Below are 26,439 nucleotides of genomic sequence, written 5' to 3'. Positions count from 1 at the left end.
TCTATTTGTCAGGGGTAGTAATGTGCTCAGCTAAAAATACTTTCCCAAATTCCCTTGCAGCTAGTCTGGCCAGTGAGTGTCAGGTGAATTTCTGGGAAAGCTTCTTTTTCCTGATTTAGTATTACTCTTATCTCTCCTCCTTCCACTTTGGCCATACAGGTGAAGCTAATGGTGGAACATTCACCTTGCAACTATGAGGGTACTTCAGAAAGTTCATGGAAATATTAGTATTATCTCTTAATTCTATTTTTCCACAAAACTTTTGAAGTACCCTCATGTAAGATGCAGGCACGAGGTCTAAGGCCCACACACTAAGACTGATGGAGAAGCTTACCTTAGTGATGGCACTAGTACTAGAATGTCTACCACCCAGACATTTTCTTATATTAGAAAAACAACCCCCATTTGTTTAAACTCCTGTTAATCAATTCTTAATTGTTACAATAGCCAAAATCAAACTAATTTCTTTTCATACTTCCAAGGTTGTTTCTCCAGTGTTCTCTAATTCAGTAAATGCAGCAGCTGCGGCCTTGTTGTTCATACTAAAAACCTGGTAATCAACTTGATATCTCGTTCTTTTTCACCCACCAAATACTACCAAGTGCTGCCAATCCTCTCTTAAACACATCTCCTATCGACCTGTCTCTCTCATCTCTAGTCCAAGCCACCATCATATCTCATCTCAAGTCCATAACCTCAACTTTGTCTCCCTCTAATCCATTCTCCACAGAGCAGGGTTTAAAAACCAAATCATGACATCTCCCTTCTTAAAAGCCTTCCAAGTTTCATATCACACTTCGAATAAAATCCAGCTCCTAATATGGCATATATGACCCTGCATAAATGTTTCCCAAACTGTGTCCAGAGGAGCACCTGTAGCAGAAGTTGGGTGCATATTAAAAATTTAGATTCTTGAATAAAACTGTAGGGTTAGGCCCCAGGAAGTTTCATTTTAAAATTAAGACACACCATTCTGACCCACATTCAAATATGAGAAGGTCCACTCTACATAATATGTATGGTCCTATATCTAAGACTCATCAGGGACAATCTCCATCCACCTCACGTCACTCTGTTCATCACATTTGCCTTCTTTCACCTTCTCAACTGTGCTAAACTCCGCCCCATTTGGGGGCCTGCAAGCCAGACTATTGATCCTACTGTACTCTTCCTCTACTCTCTTCAGAACTTAAATATTACATTTCAGAGAAAACCAACCATACCTAACTACCCACACTAAATGAGATCTTCTTGTTATACCCTCTCCTGGCACTTTTTACTTTTCCATTATTTTTTATTATTATTTGCTTAAATATTTTTTTTAAATACATAAAACGTTAAGATACAGCTAACCATTCTCCATGCATCCATTCCCCTCCATCCCAGAGGTAAGCTTTATTTGACGTCTGGTGTTGATGTTCTTATACTTTTAACTACATCATTTGTGTCTCATAAACTGTTACAGATGTACAAAAATGGCATAATATGGTATATACCATTTTGTAACTCACTTCCTTTATAACAATTAAAATGATCTAGATCTACATGCAGCAGGATTAACAAATCACTTATCAACATTTTAATTCTTTTAGTAATTATTTATTCAGCATCTCTACCCTCTTCTACGACCTGGATCACACTTCTCTCATTCACCACTGCATATCCTAAGCACCTTGCAGTTTCTGAAACATAATAGGCAAGGAATAAATACCAGTTGAATGAAGAACTAATCAGTGAATGGATAATGGAGAGAAATAATGCTAAGATTAATTTATATAGACCTGAAATACTCCATCAAATTAACTAAGTATCTTGAACTAATTCTGTTTGTGTGCTGTTTGAACAAAACCTAGTGAAATGCCAAGAGAGGAATAATAACCCTGTAGTTCTTACTTGGTAGAAAACAGACCTAAAGAAAAGGAAATAAAATAATTTTAAAGGTTATACATTTTCATTTGTATGGAGGGATCTAATCTTAGTCATTGGTGGGGGACCTATATGTAGGACCAGAAATGAAGAGGAGAAAAAACACAAGAGGAAAGCAAAACTTCTGCTACATAGAGGGAGGAAAAATTGCATGGTAACTAAGTAAAATAGGGATTGAGAATAATGAAATGGAAACCTGGACACCAGGAACCCAGAGTCCTGGCCTTTAGCCAGTTTCTTACAGTTATACAAATGGGAAAGCAATTTCATAAAAGGAATGAGCTATTTGACCACTCTTGCACCATATTACATTTATTACAAAAGCAATACTAAAAGAAAAGGAGAGCAATTTAAATGAAAAGTAGGTACATTTATAATATAACTGCTAACTTGTCAAGAGTAAGGGCAGTGAGATAGAAGTTATTTCTTTAGATATACTTTAACAGCAGAATTGTTTCTTTGCAGTCCAATATACATAGAATATCTGTGTTGTGATTTTCTTATGTTTAACATTAAGTCATTAAAGTCAAAACCAAACATACAAACTGTAATAGCTCTAGGCACATATAGAAAATTTCATCTTCACCACTGAATCATTCTCGTTTTGTTGGTTTCCCAAAAATATCATATCCTAAAAACAAGTGCAGATGTGAACAAAGATACATTCATTCTTAGATAATAAAGTTCCAGATCATAATCAAGAACTGTTATATATATAAATAGGACAAATAAAAATTCTACTTTGATTTCTACAAAAAGCTCTAAGAATCAGGCTTGATAAAAATTTTAATTAAGTTTGGCTGACAGACATTTAGAGGAGACAAACAAAAGGATTTTAGAATGCATCTTCTAAAATAAGTTGTAAGAATTACAATAAACATCAGCTTTTAGTGCTACATATACTTTAGGTTTAATGCTATAGAAATAGACAAGGAATTTTAAGTAATAAAAAGCGTCTACAACAGAGCTAAGGAACTGAATTTAATGGATTTAGGATTTAGGGCTGACTTTTTACTTTCTACAATCAAGTAATATTGGAGTTAATTTTCCCACCTAGATCAATACTTTAGAACATAAATCCGATTATTTCAGATCATGACTGATCATGCCTGCTGAAAACCCCATGGTTTCCCATCACACTTAATTTTCAGTACAAGGATCTTTGGAGATAGGAATTTCTTTTCTATGAGGAAAATACCTGTACACATACACATATACTAAAATCATAGGATACTAGTTATCTTGGATATAGACACTGCTCGCATTACATAAATTACAGTGAAAAATGAACTTATTACAGAATAATCTTGTTTAATATGAATTTCTGTGAATTCTTGGTCTGCCAAGGCACTTTGAAATTGTTCGTCCTTGGGCCGGCCCATGGCTCACTCGGGAGAGTGCGGTGCTGATAACACCAAGGCCCCGGGTTCGGATACCATATAGGGATGGCCAGTTCGCTCACTGACTGAGCGTGGTGCTGACAACACCAAGTCAAGGGTTAAGATCCCCTTACTGGTCATCTTTTAAAAAAAAAGAAAGAAAGAAAGAAATTGTTCGTCCTTTAATTTTCATGGAATACTTCAATTCTATTAAAGTGACATAAATTGCTCCTTACATTTTGCAATGGGAAACAGTATGGTCTATGGTCAAGAGGATGGGCTCTGTAACCAAAACTGCCTGGGTGCAAATCTTAGCTCTACACACCACAAAGTTGTGTGACATTAGGAAACTTACATGATCGACCTGAATCTGCAGAGGTAATAACAGTACCTACCTTCATAGCTTTTATGAGGATTAAGATTTCTCAAAACACGTTTTTACACTGGTGGTGGACCCACAGTAAGTCACAATAAATGATCCTAAAAGATGTGCTGTTTCAAATTTTGATGTTACTATGTTTCTGGGGATGGTGTAATATGTTGACATTACAAGCAAAGGGGAAATCTACAAACCACAGGATCTTTCACATTAGCAAACTGAATTGCCTGAGCAAACCTGTTATCTTTGAAGACTGATCACTGTATACTTAGTTCTAGTATGCACATTGCAAAGCGTCATCTGATAAGGGACTGGCAAAGAAACTAGACTTCCAAGATCTTTGTCACAGGCAATAGGCATGGATGGGATACTCTTTTCCATTTTAAATTGCTGCCAATTTTAGGTACATATGGTCATTTCAAACCTGTGATTGTTTATGGATTAACTGTTATGGTTTCTCTCAAATGTCATGATGAATGAGAAGTTATCATGATAAATATGGTACCTCCTCATGAAGTCAATTTTACTCCAAGACTGGAGAAGGAAAATTCTAGTCATAGAACTAATAAATACTATGTTTTTGAAATATTAAAATAGGTATTATGAAGTAGAATAAAACTTACATGGATTTTTAAGGTAGAAAACAAGATGTGGACATTCATGCCCATGATACATCATATTGGGCTACCCACCCAGATCTTTTGCCTACCCACTGATGTTATTTAAGTCGTAAAAGCTCTAGGTAAACTAAAAGCTTCACTGTATTAAGAACTTTGCAGAAGATCCTAAATTTTTAACAACAAAAATCCCATACCTCACAATGACATTAAATAAAACTTTCTGCAAAGCAAATGCTACAGAACACGATATGCAGACTGAACAGCAGCCCTCTATCCAGAGCTCCCAAGTATAGGGTAGATGTACTAATATATGAATAAGTGAACAATTACATGACAAAGCCAAACATGTAAGAGATGCCAAATAAACAATGGTGATTCTGTGACAGACATATACGATGGTCATAAAACTACAGAACAGAAACTAATAAAAAAAAAAAAAAAAACCCTAACAAACTAAAGCTTCTCAAGTTTTTATTACTTAGCTAAAAACATAGCAAACTAGTTTTCTTTCTCCTTTGTTCTCCTTCAGGTGAGAAGAAAAAAAAGCCATATGTTCTGTTTTGTTGAAATAGCATGTTTTAGTTGAAAAACTTAGTAAACATATAATTTAGAAGGCTGAGCTTTACTGATCCTCCTCCATAAGACCATTCTCTAAAGTTTCTCTTTCCAGTGAAAAGAATATTAATATGATTAAAGAAGGTTAATAGTATTAGTCCCCATAGAATTTTAATAAAATCACTTTCATCAAGATGTCAGTGAAGTTTCATTGTACAGAAAACATAACATTTATTCATCTCAATTCAAATACTTATCTCAAACAATATTCTTTAGCTCATTTTTTAATTTAAACTATAAATCTGGTGGATAGATCTGGACCCAAGATGCATGTACTCAAGACTTTATATAAAATAATAAGTAAAAAATAAGCTTTATTATACTAAAGGAAAAAAGTTAGAACTTTTACATTTCGTGTGTTTTTTAACCTTTTAAAGAAAATAAAACTAGAATGGCCAATGTAATCATTATAAAAAGATTTGGAAGTTAACATATCAGTGATATGAAGATTTGGAAACAAAATCTCATTGAATGAGTAACTTTGATATAATTTTTTAAATTTTCTCATTTTTAGATGAAAATTAAATATGCTATGAAAGGATGAAAAAGCAGAATACTTGAAATTAATATATTTTGAGTTTTTCAATTAGGATCTCAATCTGAGTGACTGTGAGAAAGAACAAAACAAGAGAACTTGGGTGGAGTTCAATTAATTTATACCATGGTTTATACAACATCATTAATATCATTTAGCAGAACATCATCAAGACTTAAGGATCAAGTTTTATGTTGTCCCCTCAAAAAAAAGATACTTTGTAAATTACCCCTTAGTGGTAATTTGTGAAAGGCACATACAAAATAATGAAAACTGGTCATTGTACCCTAGGACTAAAGTGAATAAACAAGAGACTGATGATGATTTCAATTTGGATTTTACAATGTAATAGAGTTCAAATATGAGTACTTAGACTTGCATAATTGATGTTAATATTTTAGCATCATTCTTATTTCAGTATGCATAATATGAAAGCAAGCAGAATTTATGTTAAGTGTCAGTCTCTTAAAAGTTGAGGTTCTCATTTTTATAAACTTTTGGGGAGATGAGTTACCCAGGAAAGTTTAAATTTTGAGAATAAGAAACCAATACTTTTTTGAGAGTAACAATATTTAAATCTTAACATTTTATAAGTCATCGGCTTTAAAAAATTAATGCTTTTCAAGGGCACAATATGTAACATTTTCTTTCATAAATAAAAATAAAAATCCCAGAACTATAAAATAGAGATTGATATTGAACAATATGCACTGTAGACAGAGTAAATAGACAAATTGGGAACCTTGTTCAGAGGCTACTCAGACACAAATGTTGAAAATAAAAACAAGAGAAGTAGCTGGATATTTTGCATGTGTCTGGAAAAAGCTAACATGCAAAGAAAAAAATTTTTTTCTTCAGAAAATATTTGTTTAGAATTTGAATAGCCTTTTGCTTATTTAAAATATTTGTACTTATATATTTAATCTAACCCCAAAGGAATCCTTTTATTTTAAAAAGCCAGTGATGCAACGTTTATTTTTAGAGTCACATTTCTGCTACACTTACTTTCTTTCAAAGATTCCTGGTAATGTTTTATTTTTAGAACTACTGTATAATCTTAACATTCACTTCTAACTTTACTATAGTTTTTAGTAACTGTGACATATGACTACTTACTAAAAAAAAAAAAATACAATTAAGTAGTTTTAATAAACACTGATGGTACAATCAGTCTGCTAACAACTTGTAGTCACATTAACTACTGCAAATTATGCTTCTTGTTAAAAATAAATAACAAAACGTCCAAACAAAACACATAACAGACCAACCCCATCAAAAAATGAGAGAGGGCTGACTAGTTAGCTCACTTGGTTAGAGCTTGGTGCTTGACCAAGCTCAAGAGTTCAGATCCCTATTCTGGCCAGCTACAAAAAAAAAAAAAGAGAGAGAGAGAGAGAGAGATTATAAATATGATAACAGAGAAAGCAAGGTGCTAAGGAATGTGGAAAAGGGACTGGAGTGGGAGCTTGCACCAGATAACTCTTACGATTACTTCAAGGTCAATTCTGTAATTCTGAAAAAAATACAAATTAAAGTACATCGATAATCGAGAAAGGCTGAACTATGTTTTAAAAATAAAAGAATTTGTATCGCCTTACAGACCAGCTGCCAGAAATAAATAAAGAAAAGAAACCCTTCTATTGTTTACAGAATACGAATTTAATTATAGCTCAGGGTTCCAAGTGTAATTACGAGGCAGAGAAGATTTTCATTGTATATATAAAATCACCAAAAATGTAATATAAAAACAGAAATTCAAAAACTATTTCAGGTAAGAATGTTTCTTTTCAAAAGCTAAGCCTTCTACCAAATAGATCACTTTAATCATCTGAGGTATTAGGATTGAAGGTATTTCAGCAAGGTAAATACCTACTGAAAAAAACAGACCATTAATTTTAATAATACTGTGTCTAGAAAAATCATGTTCTCTGATATTAAAACTTGGCTTAAACATAAGTATACTAAATTGTTCTTTGCCACTGAGATCTGGTTTACAAAATTTTAACAAAAATATTTCAGAAATAGTATTAAGATTAACAGTTAAAAGTCTAATACCATGAGATCAATTGCCAGAAGCACTCCGCACCAGCCCACCTGTTCTGATATAAATGCTTGAAGGGCAAGATCATAACTTTTTTTTTAATTTAAGCAATACATGACAGTTTTCAATAATAAGTGTTCTGTAATTTATTGTTGAATGTAATTTATACAAAAATACCACAGACACCACTATAAAAACAATGCATTTAAGTGCTAATTAGTATTTTATTTATTTTAGGTTAAAGGTTAATGGTTAGGAAGCCTTTATAAGTTTTAATCAAAATAGGCTTTATATACAGGGCATATTTTTAAAATCTCTATCAGTTACAACTTATAAAAATTACTAAAGTAGATCTATAGTCTGCAAAACAAAAATGGTAAAGAAAGCCAATCTTAAATTTCCTTCATTTCATACTCTCACAAAATATAAATAGAAAATTTAAAGACCACAGTAACAAAATAAATTCATTAAATAAACTCTTATGATCAGTCCACTTAACATTCTGTTTTAAAAATCAGTACCCTTTCTATTACTATTTAAATAGATAAGAACTCTAAAAAACATCAAGTTTTGCCAGCTCTGTTTTATGTTGGATACATTTTGTGTCAGATGCCCTTACAGCAGTTTTCTAAATTTCAGGTTATCTGCATTTTATGGTATTCACATTAACAAACTACTGGGTCAGGGTGGGTAGGAGGGATAAAAGAACCACCCCCAGCCAATTAAACTCCTTCCATTTCTAAGCAATGTAAGAAATAAACTTTTTAACTGTGTTACGATTTAAAATAAAGGAAAAAATGGGTGAATTTGGATATACTTGAATGCATATTCACATATAATTTTGTCCTTGAACTCCATGACAGAGAATGAACTGAGCAAGATAAAGTCCACTCTGAATAAATAAAAATCTCAGTGTAGGACCATGATGCATTATAACACATTTCCATTTATCCTGCATCTCCAACATCTGGTTTTGAGTTTATTATGCAATGAAAATATAAAATTTAATATAAAATGGCAGAGAAAGAATTGAGAAGAAATCACAAATTAAGTAGACTGATCATTAATCTTTTTAAAAATACATTCTAGCATTTTCAAGGCCATTGAGGAGAAAAACCAAAATTTTAAAAAGTAAATAGTAGATTCTTAAGACTTAAAATTATACAAAGTGAACAAAATAAAACTATTCCATAAAATATACTGTTGAACGTGAGAAGTACATGACTTATTTTTAAGTTGACTATGATCCTTCATAATACATTTTGGTAAATGCTTTAAAGTCAAGCTCCACATGAATCTGATGTTCCTGCTTTCACTTTTTTGGAGTTCCCCAATATTGTTATTCTCTTACCCTGAACAGTGCTGGGAGTAAATGAGAGTAGCAACAACAGACACCACAAATCTTCAAAGTCAAATTGAATAAGTAAAATGTTATATTTTATAAATTCTAGGGCAGCAAAATGTTAGGACTTCTTTTATGGCAAAGCTTCTATATGGAATAGAAACATAATTGACCAATGGGCAATTTATACATAATACGAGAGTACCTCAAAAAGTTCATGGAAAAATGAAATTAAAAGATAATACTACCTACTGGCCAGACACACAAAAAAAACCCCCAAAACACAAAACAAGAGATAATATGAATCTTTCCAGGAACTTTTTGAAGACCACCGTACACTATGTGGAAAGAACTGCTGGTCATTTTCAAACATTTAGGTAGATAGGCAGATGACACATATATACACACAAACATACATATACAACACAAACACATTATACATAAATTACCAGGATACAGACTGACATATCAGTATATACCAGCAATTCTTTCCACATACATATATGCCTACGAAATGCTACACTGTCAGATCAAGATCCAAGCATTTTGAAGCCCTACTTCTCTCCTTGCTTCAAGTGGGTTTTAAAAAATGTATCTTTTAGGCCGAGCCCATGGCGTACTCGGGAGAGTGCGGCACTGGGAGCGCAACGACGCTCCCGCCGCGGGTTCGGATCCTATATAGGAATGGCCGAGGCACTCACTGGCTGAGTACTGGTCACGAAAAAGACAAAAAAATAAATAATTTTTTTTTAAAAAATGTATCTTTTAAATGCATCTTTTAAAAACAATTGATCATAAACTCTTACATGTACTGAATATACCATTATACTGGAACTCCTTATTAACTAGTTCTAAAAGAACATTATGAAAAAAAACCCCACAGATTAATACAAATTCATGTAAGCATGTAAGCAAAGATATTTCTGATTTCAAATAGTTTTAAAACTTCTACAATATATTGTTATTTGGGAACTCTCTGGAATATGAATGGCAGATTTAATCAAACAGAAAAATTTCAAGTACTGTATTTAACCTACAACACATGAAGCCTCTGTAATGTGGACTATAATTTGGACCATGCTATAGAAATATACTAAGTTCCTTCTGAAAATCAAATCCCTTAAGAAAGTAGTTAATGTAAATTTCTATATTATAATCATTACACTCAATATAAATTCTACTGAGATGAACAGTTTTATTCTAAAGCAATATTATGATACTCTTCATTTGATTTAGCAATATTTGTCCTATTCTTTAGGCAACAGATAAAATGAGAATAACATAGTCAATAACATCAATGATATTCTTCCTCAGAAGAAAGAACCTGCAATTAGGGATGTATTATTTTAAGTTATCAAATGGAAAAACAACAAAAAAATTGGAGGAAAGTCTTTATTCAATACTTCTAGTACAACCAATAGGAAACATCCTCTCCCCATAAAACCCACCAACACTATACTGCATTAAAAAAAGAAAAAAAAAATCAAAAAAGCCCTTTTCAGTATTTCCAGTTTCACTTCTCACTTTAACAGAATCTTCATAAAAGATAATTTTTTTCTAAGGTAAAATCCCAACTGTTTTTGGACTTAAAATACTGTAGTTACTTTTATTAAAAAAATAAAAAAACAAAAAAACCAATAAAATCAGCTTAAAATAAATTTATTGTACAATACAAAAAGTAGGCATACTAGAAAATAAAGATGTACATTATTAAATATACAAAGCAAATGAAAGAAAGCTAAACAACACAAATGTTTTAATCCAAACACTAAGATAAAATGCACAACATTTATGCTAAAAACAAAGTATTTCAGGAAGAATATGCATTTCAAATGAAATGTTAATGATGCCAAAAAAAAAAAAGAGAGAGAGAAAGAAATAAAGAAAAATGAATATGCTATTTTGTAAATGCTTGAATATCAAGAATCAGTAATGGCATGAAACATTAAACCCAAGAATAGGGTACTTTTCAAGAACTTTATTTGAAAAGTTATTAACAACACTCAAAGAATCAAAACATGTCCTTAAAACTGGCAAAGCTTTTCTTGTCTTTCCTTTTTTAAGTTTGAGAGCCTATTCACAATATCTTACCTCTTCTTCCATTAAAACCTTCCTTTAAAAATTTCTGGATGCTTGGTCTTAACAACAGTCTCTAAACACAGTAGCTTAGATAACTCTACTTCATTCCTAAGTGTGCATTTAAGCCTTACCAACAAAGTAGTAAGTGCCACAAATTAATACCCTAATTTTGAAATCTATACAAATATGCACACAATATGAAAATTAATCTTCATTTTATGAAGTAAAATCAACCTCCAAATGAAGTAGTAACATGTAATAATTTAGAGCATAGGGGAAATAAATTAAGCCTTTTTCAAATTAAGGCATTCAGTGGCCCAAACTATAAATGGCTCTAGTGGAACGAACACAAATGTGCTGCAGTGGCAAGGTCCTGAGAACATCCAATTAGGATAAGTATTTGAACATTAGAAGAACATTAAAGTAACCATAGAATCCTTAGTAAAATCCTCTAAACCTTAATATACAAGCATTAAAAAGTAAATTTAATAATTAATGTAGCCCAGAAGGATTCTGACCAGCAACTGTGGGAGAGAACTTCTTTTCCCTAATATCACAGTTCCCAAACTCAAGACATATGATTAATATTTTCTCTATCTATATTGCACCTAGTATTCACTAGCATACTAGTAAATTTAGTATTCACTAAATTACTCAGTGAAATCTTTTTTGCTACATTCAATTTATTTTTACAGACTTTGCCTTACCACATATAAGCCATCATGCTAAGAAACCATCAAGTTTTCCTTATAAACCTCACTCCACACCCAAATTTACAACTTCAGAAAATAACTGGAAAACAAACCAACAAATTTGAAACTATGGGGAACTGTGGGGAAAATCAGAGTTGTATATGGAAGAAGGTAGAAGTGTGAATAGGTCCTACAGAATTTTACAATCACTTTGCCAAGACAGACTTTGAATACTATGAATTATCATTTGAAATCAGGTTGTATAAAACCCATAGTTCTTCTCTTAAAAACAAGATTCTCAATATTGCATTTTTATAACTGAACAAAGGATTCAGATCTAACAGATACTTTAGTAGGATACTTACTGCCTTCAGACTAAATTCATTTCCTAAGCACTCTAAAAGAGTTCAAATAGAATAAACTTTATCAGATGTTATAACTTATCACAAAAGTAATTATTCATTAGCACTTATGAAATTATTAGAATAAAATTATTAAAAGCTAAAAACCAATATTTGCCATTCATACTTAAATAAAACATATTATGTGGATAATACGAAAATAAAATTGTATAAGTGAACATTTCACTTGAAAACACTCTCTGTCTCTCTGAGTAACTAACCATTATAGCTTTTTAACAATGAAACATGTCGTTATCTCATATCTGAAATCTTTGGCTGGAATGTTTTAGTACTATAAGACATTCCTGTACATTGACAATTCTGACAGAACATAGGAGTTGCAAAGAAAATTAAGAAGACATTTTAAAGTGATTGATAAAATTTTGAATGAATTTTTAAAAATTTAAAGCCATTCTATCAGTAAAAATGGCATAAATGTAAAGGTAAGCTAATTTTATAATCTACTTCTATTTTAAGTAAAATAATTTGGGACCCATTATTTTGCCCTTTTAGTTTTGTATTCAGCATAAAAGTACTTTGCCTCTATAGACATCATGTCACTTTTAGACTGAAGAAAAAACAAAATGCAACAAAATGTACAAGTTCAATTTGTGGGTTTTAGAACTGAGAAATTACAATTTTCTATTACTATTTTAAAGTGGAATTATCTGACTATATAATTAAAATTTTAATTACATCAAGAAAATCTTAAAAGAAAATTTTCCTTTTTGTATTTTTTAAAAATAAAGCAAATTGCTTTATTTACTCGTAAATACTTTTTTTAAAGACCAATAAATCCATATTTTAATCTATTATCTTTACACAAAGATTAAAAGACAAAAAAAAGAAAAAGCTCTATGGCTCCAGCACCCAAGATTGAGAACACAAAAACTCAAATAAATATTTATAGTTTGCAAAAAAGCTAAAGATACTTGAAAGATTAAATGAAGAAACATTCTGAAACTAGAACCCATTTCTTTAGCTTTTCTCTCCCAGACTTTCCATTCTATATACTACAGTTGTAGAGATGTCCTCATTTGACTCAGGTGACACTTTTTTCCATACTGTCTCTTTTAAAGCAAGTTCTTGTTGGAGACTTTCATAGTCCAATGGTCCAAAGGAATGCTAGTTGTTCAAGCAACACATATAATTTATTAGTGCACTTGAGTGAAGAAAGGTCCAAGCTATAAAATGGTATTTTTCAATGAATGTTAATAAAATCTGTGAACATTTTACCCACCATCATCTGACATTTTGTTCCATGTCACCCATTTCAACTCCCATGGATGTTTCTATTCTATTGTCTTTGCTTAATCTCATATATTATTCAGAAGTTAACCTTGATCAGAACTAACAAAAATTTAGTTTGGCACTAACTAATGAAAATTTACTTAGTATGTATTAAAAATATTTTCTGCTTACAAGTGCTTCATGTTCAAGTCTACTTTGGTAATTTTACTATAAACATTTTCTATGTGAGATGCAAAGAAACTGAATTAAAATTTTCAACACAAGTCTCTCGGTCTATGTGAGAAACTACATAGACTAAAAATTTAAGACCTGACTCTTATACTAGCTCTAAAAAACGAACACATATGTGCAATACTATGAAGCAAAACACACTGATAATAAACAAATAGGACTTTAAGGGTATAAGGAATATTACATTAAACAGTCTTTTAAGAAATATTTCATCTACAGTGGCCTATAAAGCTTACTGTGAGGCTTCAAAAGTCTCTAATGTTATTAGTCTCTTCCCCATTTACATATCCAATTACACAGTAGGCAAGGAGTTGAAATAAACTTCAATTCAGGACTATAACTGACAAATATCAAGTAAAAAATAAGGCTTTCTTTTTAGTTAGATTTATAGCATATAGCACTTTCCAATGTCTTTTAACACAATGAATTTTTAAAATCTTGCTTAAAATACCAGAAAACCAGAGGGTAAAACCCAGCCACTAGGCTATCTAGTTCCAATTTACGTAACAAAATAGCAATATTTAATATCTATGTACTACGGATCCAGGATAAATATGACAACAATTTGTTTACAGTCATTTATGATTAGGAAATATATGAGGACAATTAAACTTTAGTTTTATTTAAACAGGCAAATCTCATTTTCTCTCTCTTAAAAAAAATACATAATAATCTAAATAATTTTGCTTACCCTTTGATCACCACCTTCTCTTCGAGGATCAAGTTTTTTTGCAAAGTGTCTCAAATTATCATAGTTATGGAAATTACAAAGAGAAACAAGATCCTGTAAATAGTATACAGAACAGGTATAAGAAATTGGCTATTTACTGGCTGTGTTTATTCATATTTTAACAAACTATGCTCATACTGTCCAGCTTAACTATTTCATAGAAACAATCACTGCATGCTAATAAAGCAGCATGATACATCAAGAAGAAGATTAAAATCAGAAATAAGATACAGATACAAGTTTTGAGAACACTGCTTACTAGCATGACCTTAGAGCTCAGCCACTCAAATTGTCTAACTTTCATCTTCTATAAAATGGGGTTTATAATAACAGGCAACATAAAATAATTCTACCAAAAAACTGTAAAGCAATTTTCCATAAAAATATAAATAAGTATTCTGGTTACAATCTACTATAATTTACTTTATATGCAATCCAATGCCATTCTCCAGTTTTTGTAAAACATAAAAGACTGAAAATTAAATCAGAATTATAATTGAGTATGGTACTTAACATGTATTCTAGTAATAAGTATAAATAAAACCAGAAGCTGAAATATTAGCAAAAATTGGGTGACAACAAAATACTGAACTAATCAAGAATAGGAACAATTTTTAAAAATTTTTTATTTTTAAAATTTGAAGTGCTTACTTCCTCAAAAAAAAAATAGTAGATATATATATTCAACCATGCAGATTAAAGATAACACAATAAACTATAATAATTCTTAAAATATGTTGGGATTTGAATTACTCCACCAAGTTTAATATCTTTTGTTGAGCTTTTGAAAACTGAAGACTAATTATAACTACGAAAATTAAAAAAACCCAAACAAATGTAATTTTCTATGAGAATAATTAAATGGGAGTTGTTTGGTAGAGACAAAATGAAGCTCCTCTAAGAGTATCTCCATGGCTAGCCAGTACTGGCACACAAGCAGGCAGAGTGTCAAGAGTCAATCAACTATAACAAATGGGTAAAAAAGCATAAAATCAACTTATACTCATATGATTATTATTTTCATTAAGAAAATATGCTTACGTGACAGAAGTGAATTCCCTTAACACTGTTGCCCATCTTATCCAGAGGAGGAGACCAGCACATCATGCCCATGACGTTGGGAACAACTAAAAGAATGCCCCCAGCAACTCCTGATTTTGCGGGAAGACCAACCTGAAAATAATTCGATAAAATAGACATTCATGTAAACATTTTAAAATAAAAAACATGTCCAACAATAGGGAAATTGGTTTTAAAATTATGGTATATATCCATACAATAGAATTTCAACATTAAAAATGTAGATAAATATTTGTCAACATGTTTATAATACAGTAAATGAGAAGGACAGCTATAAAACAGTCTGGGATAGATCTGTCTATAGCAAATTTTTTTAAAGATACACTCTGAAGAGTTAAAGTAGTTACATCTAAATTGTGGGACTATGAATGTTTTTATATTATTCTTCTTAAACATACAGTCATGTGTCACAAAGTGATGTTTCGGTCAACGACGGACCACATATATGATGGTGGTCCCATAAGACTGCAATGGGTATACCATATAGCCTAGGTGTGTGGTAGGCTATACTATACAGATTTGTGTAAATACGCTCTATGGTATTCACACAATGATGAAATCCCTAACAACGCATTCCTCAGAACACATTCCCATTGCTAAAGCAATGCCATGACTGTATTTTCTAACTGTTCTAAAATAAACATGTATTGCTTTTAAATATAAAAAGTTATTTTCAAAAAATATTTTACAGCTAGAAAACAATAAGAAATTATATCTTCTTAAAAGATTTTCCATGGTATTCTGTCAGAGAAATATTTAAGGAATAGAGATGAAATGGTAATTCAAACTAATTCTCTTCAAAAACTTAAGTTTACATTATGCAAACCTGAAAATGACTATGATAAAAGACAAAATTAATGTCATCAGGACAGTGTTCATTAACGGTTTACTAAAATTCAGACATTGTGTCTCTTGATAGAAGTACACCGATGAGGTAATCTTGCACAAACTAAACAAAACAAGCAAACAAAAGAACACCTGAATCAGATCTACCAATTTTATAAGAAATTCAAGGGACAGTGGAATGCATGTAATCAGCAATATCTAGGCTGTAGTGGATTGAATTATGTTCCAAAACTCATTGAAGCTTAAATCGTGTTCCCCAAGCTTTGTATTAGAAACTTAGCCCCCACTGTGACTGTCAAGAGGGTGGGAAATCCTATTATGGTAATTGAAAGGTGGAGCCTTGAAGAGGTGATTGGATTGTAGGACCGTGTAGTAGTGAAGATTAAAAATAGTGGTCAGGGGCGTGGTTCTGAAAGCTTTAGAAGAAGAAGAGAGTCTGTCTCTCTGGTCTCTCTGCTTCCATCATCTTGCGATGTGAGACCCCTGGGTCACTATCATCACCACCACCAGATGGACTTTGGACTTCCCAGCCTCAGAAACTGTAAGCAATAAATGTCGTTTTTCTTTATAAACTACCCAGTCCCAAGTATTTTGTTATAAGCAGCGAAAATGGACTAATACAGAAAATTGGTACTGAGAGTGGGGTGTTGCTTATAATAGATACTTGAAAATGTGGAAATGGCTTTGAACTGGGTGTTGAGGAAAGGTTGGGGGAGTTTGGAGGACTCAGAAGACAAAAAGACAAGAGAAAGTTTGGAATGTCTTAGAGATTGGTTAAATGGTACTGACCAGAATGCCGATAGAAATATGGACTGTAAAGACCATTCTAGTGAGGTCTCAGATAGAAATAAGGAATTTATTGGAAACTGGGGCAAGGATCATCCTTGCTGTGAACTGGCGAGGAATTTGGCTGCATTCTACCATGCCCTAAGACTTTGTGGAAGTTGGAACTTAAGAGTTGTGAACCAGAGTACTCAGCAGAAAAAATTTTTAAGAAGCAAAGCACTAAAGAAGCTGCATGGCTACTTGTAACAGCCTGTGCTAAGTTATGGTGACAAAGGGATGACATAAAGCCAGAATTTAAAAGAGAAGCAGAACACAAAGATTTGTAAAATTTGTGGCCTGGCCATGTGGTAGAGAAGCAGAGAGCATTTTCAGAAGAAAAATGCAATGGTACTAAGAAGATTAACAGAAAAGTATAGGATTATCAAGAGAAGGGCGAAAAGACCCTGAAGGCACTGAGAAGCTTCTGGGGCCAACCCTTCCCCTTCAGGCCCAATGGCCTAGGGAGACAAAATGGTCTTGGAGAACAGGCCTGAGGCACCCTCCACAGCCTCACTGCTCAGGACCACCTCCAGAAACTGCTTCGAGCACCAGCACCCCGGATGCTTTGGCTACTCCAGCTGTGGCTAAATTTGCCCCGGGTGTGGCTGGACATGCAGCTTTGGAAAATACAAGCTGGAAGCCTTGGCTACATCCATGTGATGTTAGGTCTGCAGGCTTGCAGAATGCCAGAGGTGGGAAGGCTTGGAAGTCCACCCAGACTTCAAAGGATGTATGGAAAAGTCTGGGGTCCCAGGAATTGATCTGTCGCAGGGGTGGAATCACTGCAGACAGCCTTCTCGAGAACAATGCCGAACAGAAATGTGGGGTCAGAGCTGTAGCAGAGAAGCCCCAATAGTGCCATGTCTAGTGGAGCTGTGAGAGCAGGGCTGCCATGGAGACCCCAGATTTGTGGAGCTACCAGAATGGAACACCAGCCTGGGAGTGCTGAAGTGTGGCCTAAGACCAGGAAAACCGCAGGAGGGGAGTTGCCCAAGGACTTGGGGACCCAATCCCCACACCAGAGGAGTGGAGAGGAGGTCAAACACGGAATCAAGGTATCTGATTTGCCAGCTTTGAGATTTAATGCCTGCCCTGCTGGGTTTCAGACTTGTTTGGGACCTGTTACCCCTTTCTTTTGGACTATTTCTTTCTTTTGGAATGGGAATATGTGCCCTATGTTTGTACCACCATCATATCTTGGCAGTAGATAACTCATGTTGGTTTCACAGATGGGACTTTGAACTTTGGACTTTTGAGTTGAAATAAGTTGAGACTTTGGGGATGAAATGAGTTTATTTGCATGTGAAAAGGACATGAGTTTTGGGGGGCCAGGGGTGGAATGTAGTGGATTGAATTATGTCCCCCCAAAACTCACTGAAGCTTGAATTGTGTTCCCCAAGTTTGTATTAGAAACTTAGCCCCCACTGTGATTGTTAAGAGGGTGGGAAATCCTATTATGGTAATTGAAAGGTGGAGCCCTGAAGAGGTGATGGGATTATAGGACTGTGCAGTAGTGAAAAGATTAAAAATGATGGTCAGGGGCATGGTTCTGAGAGCTTTAAAAGAAGAGAAGAGTCTGTCTATCTGTCTCTCACTCTCTCTCTCTCTCTCTCTCTCTCTCTCTCTCTCTTTCTGCTTCCACCATCTTGCAATGTGAAACCCCTGGGTCACTGTCGCCACCACCAGATGGACTTTGGACTTCCCAGCTTCAGAAACTATAAACAATAAATGTCATTTTTCTTTATAAATTACCCAGTTATTGTGTTATAAGCAGCAAAAACAGACTAATAGACTGTGGGAAATTGTACAGGATAAACAAGCCAGTTGTTTCAACTAAAAACAAAAAAAAGAAAGAAGCCAAAAGGACACTTACAGACTAAAAGAAAAAGGATAACAAAACCAATCTTAATGTATGGTCCTTATTTGCATCCCAAGTCAAAAAAACTGTAAAATAATAATAATTTATGAGATAATTCAGGAAAACTGAACACTGACTAAATATTTTATAATATTATATTTAATGGTGATTTAAATTAATGATGATATTAAAGTTTTTAAGGTAATATTTAAGTGTTTATATGTAATAATGATACTGTTATGTTTTGTTAAGGGTCCTTATTTAGAATTACATATTAGAAATATGACAAAGATGGAGGAAGTAGATGTACATACAGATGAAACAAGATTGGTCATGCATTCACAATTATTAAAGCTGAGTGATGGGTAACATTAAATGCATCTCTCTATTCTTATATGTTTGAAAATTTCCAAAATAAAAAAAATTTTTAGAAGGGCATTATGGGGCCGGCCCGTGGCTCACTCGGGAGAGTGTGGTGCTGATAACACCAAGGCCATGGGTTCGGATCCCATATAGGGATGGCCGGTTGCTCACTGGCTGAGCGTGGTGCTGACAACACCAAGTCAAGGGTTAAGATCCCCTTACCGGTCATCTTTTAAAAAAAAAAAAAAAAAAAAAAAAGAAGGGCATTATGACTTGACATGAGCAGAATGAAATAAGAAAACTCTATACATTTCACAAGTGGCAAATGTACACCAGAGTTTAAAGAAGCACATTTTTGTTAAGTTTTAACTTTAACATATTTTAAGTCCTTTTAAACATCTATGGCTATAGCCAAAGACAGTATACATTGCATCTATGCACTCTTTCGGAACTTAAGAAATTCTTTAGGTATGTAATCACCATAACGCTAAACATTAACAACTGAAAGTAAAGAAAGTCAGTACTAATCTTGTACAATGGAATGCCTTAAAAGCAGAAGTGATGAGGTTCTATAAATTAAACTTCTAAGTTCATAAGAACATCTGGTAGACTATTTAACTCTATTCCTTACTAATTCTGTAACAAATTAACCTTGAAAACAAGCCTCTCTCTCTCAAGAATTAATGTACAGCTTTAGTAGCAAAGTTCAAACTACATTTTTAAAAGAACCAGCCCAGACTAGTTTCTTGCCAGAGAAAATTAAGATTAAACAATTACTTACATGGAAAGCAAACTGCCCAGAAAAATCATACATGCCGCAGGAATGCATCAAACTCAGTGTATTTCGAACTGCTTCAGGGCTCAGTACTCTTTCACCAGTAATCGGGCAGAAACCACCATTAGCCAGTGTTGCAGCCATCACACTGGCTGACTCACAAGTCACTTCAATGGAGCACAGCTAAAACAAAGAAAAAACTGAGTTCAAGTTAAGGCTATTACTTTCAGTATTACAGTCGACTTCTAAGATAATCTATTTTATCTGGTATTTCATATAGAACTGAAATATTTCTTCCAAAAAATTATTTCAATATAACTTGATGGCATTCCAAAGATTTTAATGACCAAAATTCTAGCCCCCTTAAGGTTTATCCTGATTTGCCAAAAGTTATTCTGTCTTTTAATGGCAGAACTAGGCTAGGAAGAGCCAAGCCCCTAAGCACTAAGATTTGTTATTGCACTATGTGATATTCAAATTTGCTTATATATTAATGCTTCCTGTAGAACACCCAAGCATAATTATTTTTAAATGAACAAGAAAAAATGAGCCATAGTATATTTTTAAGATAAAGCAACATACATCAGCATTATGATAGTGTCTGCATGAGAAACTACCACTTTAGGAAAAAAAGTGCTAAAATGCCTAACATTTCACCTGTAACAAAGTTCAGCATTTCCATTTATATGGCAAAATGCAAAGGACAAAGGGGAAGAAAAACCTAAGGCAGCTCTAGATTGGGTGCTCTGTGAGCCTAAAACAAAAAATCACTTTTTAGACAATTTATTAATATTTACTTGATATTTACTGTGGGGCTAGATATACCATGATGAACGAAAAAAGAGAAAACTCAGGTACCCTAAGATGAAATTTTCACATTAAATATAATTAAAATAATGAAAATAGTTTACCACATCAAACCCAAATTTACTCATAAAACTAAAATAATAAGTCTTCCATATTTTGTTTTTAATTAACAGCAACCAAAATTGGGGTGAGGTACAGGGGGAGAAAGAGAAAGTGGGAAGAAGGAGGAGGAGAAGACTGGATCCTTAACTTGTAAGCTTTTCTCAGTCATACTTCAGTATGTACAAGAGGCACAAAAGGGTGTGGAAGTAGCAAGAAGGATGCTAATTAACTACAGTGAATTAGAACACTGTATAACGTTGATTGGGTGTCACTTTTTGATCACCTTTCACTTTTGCTCATTTATATTAAAATCTCTTCCCTATTTCTCCAAAGCTATAGAATCTACTTACTATACTGCCACATACAGCAATGATATACAGTAAGATTGATTTAATCATGAAAGGCTTTCTATAAAAAATAATATTTAAATCCCAATGATAACTTCCTAATTTATACTTAATATTAATTGGAATTTTGTCATAAGGCAACATATGCCTAATGTGACAAATGCCAACTTAAAAATACTCTCCTGATAACCTGATGGATATTCAATTAGATGTAGCCCTTCTCCAAAAGAGTTAGTAAGCGGTGAGGTCACAAAAAAAAAGAGTAAGGCTCCTATGGCTGTCTCTTGATTTTTTGCCCTTATGTGCAGAAATTTCACAGTAGGTTAGTAGCACCTAACCTATAATAGCCAAAGTTAAATATGTATTCCAAAGAAAAAGAAATTTTAACTTATAGAAAAAATCCATATGGACCAGGAAAAAATAGAGACTATTGGATAAAAGAGTAAAAATAATACTATATTTCACATAACACTTTATAGTTCAAAGCAATTTCACACATACCTCATGTTATGGTCAGTATAATACAGCAAGTTAGGTAAGGCATATGCTACACATAATGAACTAGGGCTCAGTAAACGAAATTAGGTCACATGGCTAATGAGTGGGCAGGCTAGACCTTGAATTTTATATTTATATTCTTGATTCCCAACTCAATTTTTTCACATTGGGCAGATGACAGACTGTGACCTGGACTTTCATCAAAATCTACTTCATTATCAACCTCCCTTATAAATTCTATAAGATTATTAAAAGGTTAAAATTAAAGCACCTTCAAAAGTAAAGACAGGTAAATTAGAATTTAACAATAATGTAGCTTCACATTACAGCTACATCAGTGGCACCAATGTTAAATCTGTAAGAATAAACTGAACTAAAAATATGGGGGAAGGGAGGATCTCCAGTGAGGCTGTCCTAAATTGAGTTCTATACCATAGCAGGTTATGTTTGTGATCCCATTCCCATGACGAATCAACAACCTCTAACTTAGAAGAAAACCCACTATGTGACACTGCTGAAGCGAACTAAACAATTTTTTCTCCTCTCACCAGTTAAGCCAGGGTAGAGTAGTAACAGAAATTACAAAAGATATCAAGTCAGCTGAGAAACTGACACTTTAAAATGCCGAATATGAGCTCTCTGATAAAGAAACAAATAGATTTTGCATTGTTTGGGAGAAGCTAAGAAAACAGAGCTCAATTTACAATCAGGAGAAACCAATTTCTGAGACTATACATTATTTTTGGCACTTCCTAGTTTTTACTGAAAACATTATATTTTTCCCTATTACATTTTGAGGCATGAATTTTTAGGACATATAGACATGAGACTGCCTTTCATGACTACATTTTTTGGAAGCCAATGTAAAATGTATTTTCCTATAGCCTATAGCCAAGATCTCAGAGACACCTATATTTTGGAAAAGGTGACATACCAATTTATATACACAGTTCATACAATTAAATTACCTGGAAATAGAAGTCTAATATACCAACCATGTCTGTGCCTTCTGGAAAACACTGAAAAAAACACAAAGGCAATTAAAAATATAGGCACACGGGGGAAAGAAAATGCACATAAGTAAAAGAATACATTAAGATTAAATTTAAAATGTAAATAAATGTTTCATTTTGAGAATACAGCATGTAACCTATAAAAGAGTATAAACATAAAATAACAAAGAACAATAAAGAAAAATTATACCATATCACATAAATTTCTAGATACTAGTTTAACTGAAAATGATACGCTGATTTCATAACTAAGTTATTGGACCAGCCACTTAAAATTTAAAATTCAAGGTCAATCAACACTAATCAAGTATTATTCTTCTGAAAAAATAGACTAAACTTCTAGCAGGATTTACATTAATATAATTGAATATTTGAATGCTGCCAGATACAAATCAGTTTAATAATATTAACAACTTGGTAACATTGACTCAAGAGTGTTTCCCAAAAACTTCTGCACCTTAAATAATACGTAGTTGCTTAACAGCTATTGCTGAATTCTTAGCATACATCTTCAAGTATTTTATCAAATAAAAGATAATTTGAAATAAGAACAAAAATTGAAAAACCTTTTTTTCTTTCAAGTAATATCCTATTGCGAAATTTCGGTCTCCACTTTCTCTTTCAGACTGAAACCTAGAAGAAAAAAAATTTTGTTCTATTTATTTACTTTCTGCAAAAATGAAATTGTTCTTCAGTTTAATTTTTATAGCAAAGTACAGTATAAAAGAACACTAAACTAAGATTTGGGGTTGCTGAGCTCCAGTCTCAATTCTGTCAACAGGCTAGTAGTTATGTGGCCTGGGGCAACTCATGTAAGTGATAATTCTTTCAGTCTTACCTTTCTCAACTGTGAAAGGACTGAATGAACTAAGGCTATTCTACTCTTCCTATTTTGTGAACAAAGAAGCTAATTTTTAAATTCTCAAATATTCCACCATTAAAATAAAGTGAAAATTTGCAGAATCCTCTGGCTGTCCAAAAGTACAGTAAATAGTCAATTCCAACAGAAGGAATCATGGAAATTTCACTGAGAGAGGGACACTTAAAATGGATCTTGCAGGACTCACTGGATTAATAGATTTCGGGGGGAGCCTAAACAGTGGTAAATTCCATGCAGCATGAACAAAGTTATAAAAGCGTGAAAGATAGGGACTTCATTGAAGAACGGCAAATATCTGATATATCTGGGAAACTGTGTGGAACATGGAGAAGAACAGAGAAACACCGAGGTAACAAAGGAGACTTGGATCAAATTATCAAGATCAATAAATGCCAAAGAATGTAATGGTTCCTGTTGCCCACAAAACAAAAGCCTGAAGGCTTTCAAAAAAGTTATCCTGTCAGAGTTACATTTTAGAGGATAACTCTGACATCAGTTTGGGAAAGGGGAAAAAGAAAGGATGAGTGATATATTAAGAGACTACTGTAATGAGAGCTACGGAATGACTGAACTTAGGCAGCAGTAATAGGAATGGAAGGACGGGTATGATCAAATATGCGAGCAGTTGAATAAGCCTTCCAATCTGATGGGAAAGAAGAGAGACAGGATAAAGTCTGGTACAAAGCCTGGATTTCTAACATGACCTTCTGAGAGGATGATAATATTAACTGACACAGGAATCCCTAAAGCAAAGAGCAATTTGGGAAGAAAGACAATTTTGATTTAAACAGATTTAATTAGCAGTACACATTTGAGAGATCAATCTACAAGTGTTCCGAAGGCTGCTGATAGGGGCGGAACTGTGTGTGACACTCTTTGTATGAGATCTTCAAAAAGTTCATGGAAAATGAGTATTATAAAAAAGACTATGCATGGATTGCAAAATTGGGGGGCAACAAAATAAAGTCGTATTAACTTGTTATAACATGTCTGAACAGGATCTTGTATAATGCACTATAAGAAAACAGTTTGAAAAGATCTCCTATTCAAAGCAACATAAATTCTGTTAAAATTGAAGCAAGAACAAACATCAAATTGATAGTGAATCTTGGGTGGAAGAATGGTGAAATCACTGATGCTTTACTAAGTTTATGGGGACAATGCCTGAAAGAAATCAGCAGTTTACAAATGGATAGCTTGTTTTAAGAAGGGATGAGACAACATTGAAGGTGAAGCCCACAGTGGCAGACCATCCACATCAATCTGTGAGGAAAAATTAATCTTGTTCATGTCCTAACTGAAGAGGACCAATGATTAACAGCAAAAAAAATAGTCAACGCCACAGACACCTTAACTGGTTTAGCTTACAGGTTTCTGAGTGAAAAATTACAGTTGAGAAAACTTTCTGCTCCATGGGTGCCAAAACTGTTGCACCCAGATCAGCTGCAGACAAGAGCAGAGCTTTCAATGGAAATTTTAAACAAGTGGGATCAAGATCCTGAAGCATTTCTTCAAAGAATTATAACAGGAGATGAAACATGGCTTTACCCATACAATCTAGAAGACAAAGCACAATCAAAGCCATGGCTACAAGGAGGTGGAAGTGGTCCAGTCAAAGCAGAAGCAGACCAGTCAAGAACAAAGGTCATGGCAACAGTTTTTTGTGATGCTGAAGACATGTTGCTTGTTGACTTTCTGGAGGGCCAAAGAATGATAATATCTGCTTATGATGAGAGTGTTTTGAAAAAGTTAGCCAAACTTTAGCAGAAAAACACCAGGGAAAGCTTCACCAGAGAGTTCTTCTCCACCACATCAGTGCTCCTGCTCATTCCTCTCATCAAACAAGGGCAATTTTGCGAGTTTCAATGCAACATCATTAATTAAGCATCCCCCTTATAGTCCTGATTTGGCTCTGACTTTTTTCTTTCCTAATCTTAAAAAATCGTTTTAAAAAGGACTGCATTAACACAATTAAATTTCCAGGACCCTCAGTTCTTTAGGGATGGACTAAATGGCAGGCATCATTGCTTACAGAAGTTTCCTGAATTTGATGGAGCTTATGTTGAAAAATAAAGTTGTATTTTAATTTTTATCTTTTAATTCCATTTCTCCATGAACTTTCTGAAGTCCCCTCATGTTTCTGAGGTAGACGGTCCCTTCCAACTGCACATCTTAACATTTCTATGGTCAGAAAAATACTATTTGGATATGGAAAAATTCTTGCCAACTTGCCATAGTTTTGATTTTTTTTTAAATCAACAAAAGATAGATAAAGGACTTACTCCTCAGCAATTATCACAGTGCCTGGCACATAGTTCAGCTCATCAAATACTATCTCAAGTGCCTATTATCTGCCTGATAACAAGGACACATAAATTAATTGGAAGACACAACACTCCACGTCTTAAGGAGGTCAGAGTCTAACAGTCGTCATGTGGCAAAGACAGACACAAAATAAGTTCAATAAAATATGGTAATATGAGAGCACAGAAAAGAGACAAGATGAGATTCATGGAAAACTTCCCAGAAAAGATACCGAAGCTAATGAATTAACAGTAAGGAAGATAACCTGAAAACTTTGGCCCTGAAATGGGAAGCAGTGAGTACAAAATAAGAATAAAATAGCAGTTTGTATTCACATTAAAACTGTTTTAACATTTTTCTAATCGGAAGGGAACAATCAGACAAATTCAAATGGGAATATCCAATGTAGCCCATGGGGCAGATCTGGCCTGCTGCTTATTTTTATAAATCAAGTTTTTCTAGAACACAGCTTGATATTGTCCATGGCTGCTTTCCTACTAAAAAAGCAGAATCGAATGCA

At 33.5% G+C, this 26,439-nt stretch overlaps 1 protein-coding gene across 5 annotated transcripts in view; it reads right to left on the bottom strand.

Annotated features, from left to right (window-relative positions):
* GLS (glutaminase) overlaps positions 1–26,439 on the bottom strand; it is a 91,791-nt gene that overhangs the window by 24,292 nt on the left and 41,060 nt on the right. For 2 of the 5 annotated variants that reach the window (XM_063093453.1, XM_063093475.1), the window contains exons 10-14: positions 23,302–23,368; positions 22,691–22,741; positions 19,975–20,151; positions 15,263–15,394; positions 14,183–14,275 (exon numbers count right to left, since the gene is read on the bottom strand). In XM_063093453.1, the coding sequence (XP_062949523.1) occupies positions 14,183–14,275; positions 15,263–15,394; positions 19,975–20,151; positions 22,691–22,741; positions 23,302–23,368 (520 nt within the window). Of the gene's footprint in view, positions 1–10,523; positions 10,632–12,803; positions 13,194–14,182; positions 14,276–15,262; positions 15,395–19,974; positions 20,152–22,690; positions 22,742–23,301; positions 23,369–26,439 lie in introns of those variants that run through there. The other 3 variants (XM_063093465.1, XM_063093457.1, XM_063093483.1) reach the window with 3 other exon arrangements.

The sequence above is a fragment of the Cynocephalus volans genome, chromosome 1 (genome assembly GCF_027409185.1).
Source record: "Cynocephalus volans isolate mCynVol1 chromosome 1, mCynVol1.pri, whole genome shotgun sequence".
Taxonomy (NCBI): domain Eukaryota; kingdom Metazoa; phylum Chordata; class Mammalia; order Dermoptera; family Cynocephalidae; genus Cynocephalus; species Cynocephalus volans.
Note: the sequence above shows the minus strand (reverse complement) of the source record. Positions and strands in the feature narration are given on the sequence as shown.